The sequence below is a fragment of the Amblyomma maculatum genome, chromosome 9 (genome assembly GCF_055883805.1).
Source record: "Amblyomma maculatum isolate TAMU_Amacu chromosome 9, ASM5588380v1, whole genome shotgun sequence".
Lineage (NCBI taxonomy): Eukaryota > Metazoa > Arthropoda > Arachnida > Ixodida > Ixodidae > Amblyomma > Amblyomma maculatum.
In genome coordinates, this window is record NC_139352.1 from 85,159,679 (window position 1) to 85,165,482 (window position 5,804).

Below are 5,804 nucleotides of genomic sequence, written 5' to 3' on the forward strand. Positions count from 1 at the left end.
CATCTACCCTTATCCCTAACTGCTCCCATTCCAAGTCTCAGAATACTTCCTCTAAACAAGCTGTGAATAGTACTGGGGAGATTGTGTCTCCTTGCCTAACACCTCTCTTTATGGGAATTTTGTTACTTTCTTTATGCAGAACTATGGTTGCTGTGCAGCCGCTATATATATCTTCCAGCACTTTCACGTATGGCTCGTCTACCCCCTGATTTCGCAATGCCTGCATCACCGCCGAGGTTTCAACTGAGTCAAATGCTTTGTCGTAATCAATGAATGCTATTTATAAGGGCTGGTTATATTCCGAGCATTTTTCTATCACCTGATTGATGGTATGGATATGATCGATAGTAGAGTACCGTTTCCGAAACCCTGCTTGATCCTTGTGTTACCCATGCCTTTTGTGATAATTTATGAAAGTGCTACATTCGTTGTATCATGAAGAGAGTGAAGTGTTCACTAAGCGAAGTGTCGATCCGGCAACGACGCCGAAGAATAGCAGAGGCTGTTAATGACGAATTAGAAAACTGTTCGGCGGATGTCAGTCCTGATAATGGTAGTGACAGCAGATTGTGCGCAATAGGAGAACTGGATCAAGATGCGTTTTCACTGCATAACGTAATTTTATCCTCTTTATCAGTGCCAGCGGAGGATACAGATGAAAGCCGTAGTTCTCACTTGTCTGATTTTGGCCCCGCTAACAGTGTCTCTGACATAGGTAGTGCAACGTCAGAGTTGTCGCGGATTTTTGACAATGACGAGTTGAGGGAGTATGAAGATAGGATGACAGCTGAGTCTGGTGCCGCTACTCAGTGTATAGAGAAGGACTTGCGTGTATGGGCTATTAATAGTCAATTGCCTGCTTCACACCTTAATTCTCTGCTTAAAGTGTTGAAGCCATACCATCCAGAGTTACCCACGGATGCTAGAACGTTAATAAAGACGCCGAGGCATACTGATCCATCAGTGATGGCCAATGGTCATTACCACTACTTTGGGATTTCTTGTTCTCTGGAAGAACATGTTGCGCTTGTTCCTGCAGATTGTCAGACATTGTCACTCATTGTGAACGTAGACGGCCTGCCGATCTCCCGCAGCTTGAGAAGGCAATTCTGGCCGATTCTCGTGCTTGTGAAGGAAAGCTCGCACTCCTCTCCATTTGTTGCTGCTCTTTATGAGGGTGACAGCAAGCCAGGGGATGTGAGCGTATACCTAAGAGATTTTGTCTCCGAAATGAGGAAGCTGCTTGATGAGGGCCTTATATACAATGGAAAGGACTATGCTGTGAAAATCCATGCATTTGTGTGTGATGCCCCAGCAAGGGCTTACATAAAATGCATCAAGGGCCGCATAGCCTATTTTGGATGTGAAAGGTGCACTCAAAAGGGTGCATACTCTGCACATGACAGGAAAATAATTTTGGTTCTCATGACAGTCCTTTGCGCACTGATCAAGCTTTCAGATGCTTTGCCCAGGAACATCACCACCATAGCGAGACTCCACTACAGTGCTTAGGTGTTGGGATGGTCACACAGTTCCCACTAGACTATATGCACCTAGTTTGGGAGTAATGAAGAAACTACTAATTTGTTACTGGGCATCTAAAAAGCCGTCAGCTTCAAAAATGTCATCACAGTCAAAGCTTCATGTATCTACAATGCTTGCTAGTTTTGGTTTATACTACAATGCTTGCTAGTTTTGGTTTATATGTTCCAAGTCACATGAAGCGTAGGCCACGTTCACTGCAATTTTTAGAGCAATGGCAAGCTGTTGAGTTTAGGAACTTTCTACTCTACTACGGGCCACTTGTCCTCAAAGGAAATTTGGAAAGGAAGTATTATGACCATTTTATGAAGCTTAGTGCTGCTATCGCCATCCTTGCATGCCCAGATTACACAGTGCAAAATGTGGACTTGGCGGAGAACCTTCTTCAAGAGTTTGTTACTGAGGCTGGCTCCCTATATGGAAAGGGGATCTATGTTTATAACATGCACTCATTGTTGCACCTAGCTGATGACGCCAGAAGATTTGGCCCTCTTGATGACTTTTCAGCCTTCGTTTTTGAAAACTTCCTCTATAAACTGAAGACCCTAGCAAGAACAAAGGCTCGAGCTCTTCAGCAGGTTATCAGGTGCCTCAGTGAGAAACGCCTCATTGGTAATGTTTCCACAGGCTCTCTCAATTCATATCCTAGGCTGTCAGGAGAGCACTCAAATGGACCTGTGCCACCAGGATTTCATGGCAGACAGTACTCTTTGCTAGAGTTCGAGGGAACTGTGGTAAAGCTTGGCAGGCTGGATAATTGTGTCCAGCTTAAGGAGGGTCACATTGTATTAGTGACTAACATGTTGCAATCGGTGTCAGGGGCCAGCATCTGCGGCCATTATTTCAAAACTTTGACTTGTATTCACGTCCATTGCCATCGTCAGAGCTCCTGGTTTTTGCTGCCAAAGATCTTTCACAAAATCTGTCTGTGTGGCCTATTGATGAAATCAGAAATAAATGCATGTGATTGCCAAGTGGAGGAGATAATTGAGCAGTGTTTCCTCTTGTGCACACATTCCATGGTTTAGTCCACTGAGATGAATGGGCTAAATGAGACAAGTATAGGCTATACTGGTATACTTGTCATATTTAAATTGTTCATTTCATTGGACTTGCTCTTCTCAAGGTCATGTGATTGAATCCTTGCCACAGTGGCAGCATTTTGATGGAGTGAAAATGCCCGTGTTCTGTGTTATGTCAGTGTATGTTAAAGAACCCTGAATGTCAAAAATTGGCAGCTTTTCACTTTTGTGTCCCTCAAAGTCCATGTGCAGGTTCAGAATGTTAAACCTCAGATTGTGTCATATCGTTACCTGCAGTACAAGCGTAGCAGTTGCATTGTGCAATAATGGGGAAGGCAATATTTTCAGAGATTACTAGTTGATTTCGTAATATATAAACCTTGTCTATCAGGAAAGGGAAGCCACATTAATTGACCAAGAGTGATGCGAGAAGGGATTAAGGCGAGTTTAAAGATGGGAAAAAAAATTATAATGGAGGGCTACTGATAAATTTCAACCACCCGTCGTTATTTAACCTGCACTGACATTCCACACCACATACATGTTTTTCGCATTTCATCTTCATCAAACTGCACCCACCATGGCAACGATTCCATCGTGCTAATTCAATTTTTTTGTTTTATAATTTCAGGGGAGAAGACGTGCAGCATAGTTCTTTTTGAAGATGAAGATGGAGTTTCAGTTGTGCCCACTTCGTGAATCTCGGAAAATATAGTTAGGTGGCCACCATTCAAGAGCACCGCAAAGATAACTGCTGCAAGAGCGACCACCACCATCAAGTGACTGGAAAAGCTACGGATGCCGAGTGTTGTGGACATGTGGTAGGCTTCTCACCTAAGTTTCTAAAAATGTGCACATTGGTAACTTAAGTTCAAGCACATCAGTAAGGTCAGTGAATTTGTGGCAGTATTGTTAGCTAAAATTTGGGTTTGAAGTTTATCTTCTTTGAACCTTATAATTAGGTATTTGCATTTTTTTACTCTTAGTACCAGAACTGTTGCTTTTGTGTCAAGAGTAATGGAGGCGGCCAATATTAAGTAGATGAATATACTAAGCCTATCAATTTTTACAGGTCATTTTTATGTTATACTGCTATTTCTTTCATCACTCACAGTGCTAAACAGCTGTGTACATATTCTGTTCATCAACTTTTTACAACTAGTGCTTTGCATTTCATTTCTTTTTTAGGGAAATTAATATATATATATTTTTTTTTCAGGCAGCTATGAAAGTGCAAGGCTGAAAGAGCAGCAGGCAGAATTCACGTCAGATCTTGCCTCAGATGCTGAAGTAATTCGGCAAAGACGGAAGAGGCGGCCACCGGCGCATCTGGAGTCTTCAGATGCAGATAGCATTGCCTTTCCTGATGAACCTCTAGCTGTACCTCTACAAGGAGGATGCTTTAATTCTTCACAGAAAACTGCGAAGTTCGTTTCAAGGCCACCACCACCAAAAATTGTAAAATCTTCAAACTTCAAGCCCCAGCCATTTGCCTCACAGGGTCATCAGATACAAACAGCCTCACCTAGCCAGGAAGGAGCATTAGATAATGACAGTTCTTTTGCCGAAAAAAGGAAGCTTGACCAGAATGGTAGGTACTGCTGTAAGCCTTTGGAATAATTTAGTATGTTTGTGATATGAGTTGTAGGTGGTCGCAAGAGTTTGTCCATTGAAGTTATCTGTGATGTTTCTGCATGGCAATCTTATATTGGATATGTGCAGTGTTATCATGCACCTTCATAGTTAAGCTCGTTGCAGAACATTGGTTAAAAAAAGAAAAGGTAAGAATGTTTTATTTAACTGCTAGTACTGTTTCTTATGCGTCTTGCTTTGCTTGCAGAAAGAATGAAAACACTGCTTATGTTATTGCTTACAGAAGACAAACCATTACGGTGAAATGTTTAACTTCGTCAAGTTACTTTTCTATTCTGTTTTAGCCGTGCTTGCAAAGTTGCTCAAGGAAATGAAGGATATAAGAGCCAAGATAGATGGTCTCGAAAAAGCCGTGCAAAGGGTGGAGCACGCTATCACCCACAATAAACAACCAGGTGTAGAACCTGTCAATAGTGCCATCCTCGAGTTACTTCCTCTGTTAACTCATCAGAGTCTAGAGGAACTGGAGCGGCAGCTTCATGACCCCAAAAACAGGACAGACCTCGTAAGTTAATTTTTTTTTCGCAAGTACACACGCATGAAATTTTATGTAAATGCTAACCACTATTTGTCTTCATTTCTAGATTGCCCATTTCCCTCGAGTTGGTGGGACATCTGTCCAAGACTCAGTGCGCCAAATCATGCGCAGGTGCATGTGCGACACATTGGCCCAGGACTTCTCTCTAACCGGGAGAAAAGGAAAAAGGCCATTTGTTGGGCTACACCTGCTCCAAGTCCTCACAGGCGCCACATTATAGCTCTCATGTGTAGCATGCATATGCACATTTGCAGTTCAGCATGCCATGCTTTCTAGCTGTCAGTTCACAGATGCATAGTTCTAAAGCACTGAATGAATTTCCTCTGTAAGGAACATATGCAGTATAATTTTATATTGCTAACATAGGCTTTTCCTGGCCTGCTATAACTTTGCTGGTTTTCTGGTTTGCCCATTTTAGGCGATTATTATGTACTAAAACGAACTAATTTGCAGCACTAGGTACAAGCCTCATTTAAATGCTGTGTGATGAGGCCATTGTCCTGCAAAAGTCATGAGGCTTTCTCTTAGATTCTTAGTCTAACCCACTTCCCCGAACTAACTAGTGTAGCCTTGTCTTTAATGATTCATTCATTGTTTTTTTTATTGTTTTACAGAAACTCTGAAGATTAATTTTGCACAGGCCACAGAATCGCAAATACATCTTTCTATTGCCGACTGGCTGCGTTATGCACCATCAAGGCAGAAGAAGCGGTGAGAGACAGTTCATTACTTTAATGATTAGCAGTTATATATACATAATTTAAAGGATCCAACACTAGATATTCATTAATAAATACATGCATATTATTGCGCGCATTACAGGAGCTTAAATTTTAACCTGTGGTTTGAAGTCTAGGGCAGACGAAACCGGAAGTATTAGTTAATTTGAAGGGTACTTCAGTGCAAGTGCATGTTTATTTTATTTTTACCCATCCTTCATATTTTTGAGCAGTGCCAACAGCCTGCACTTAAAGGTTGCACTTCATGTGAGGGCATACAAGTTCTTATGAATTCTGCTGGAAGATCACGTAAATCCAGCTGTATTGCAA

General features: G+C 41.9%; 1 protein-coding gene and 1 pseudogene across 1 annotated transcript; both read left to right on the forward strand.

Annotated features, from left to right (window-relative positions):
* Positions 1-435: 435 nt before the first annotated feature.
* LOC146179660 (uncharacterized) lies at positions 436-2,578 on the forward strand (annotated as a pseudogene).
* Position 2,579: 1 nt separating this feature from the next.
* On the forward strand, positions 2,580-5,470 carry LOC146179661 (uncharacterized). Its single transcript, XM_084580235.1, has 5 exons — positions 2,580-2,601; positions 3,958-4,155; positions 4,502-4,722; positions 4,802-4,961; positions 5,370-5,470. The coding sequence occupies exons 1-5, from the start codon at positions 2,580-2,582 to the stop codon at positions 5,468-5,470; spliced, it is 702 nt and encodes a 233-aa protein (XP_084436361.1).
* Positions 5,471-5,804: the final 334 nt, after the last annotated feature.

What these genes read in the sequence shown, in the direction of transcription:
- LOC146179661 (XM_084580235.1), top strand. Translation starts at nt 2,580, where the DNA reads ATGAATGGGCTAAATGAGACAA. An exon ending in CCAAAAACAGGACAGACCTC is followed by an intron (nt 4,723 to 4,801) that starts GTAAGTTAATTT and finishes CTTCATTTCTAG; the next exon opens with ATTGCCCATTTCCCTCGAGT. An exon ending in CCTGCTCCAAGTCCTCACAG is followed by an intron (nt 4,962 to 5,369) that starts GCGCCACATTAT and finishes ATTGTTTTACAG; the next exon opens with AAACTCTGAAGATTAATTTT.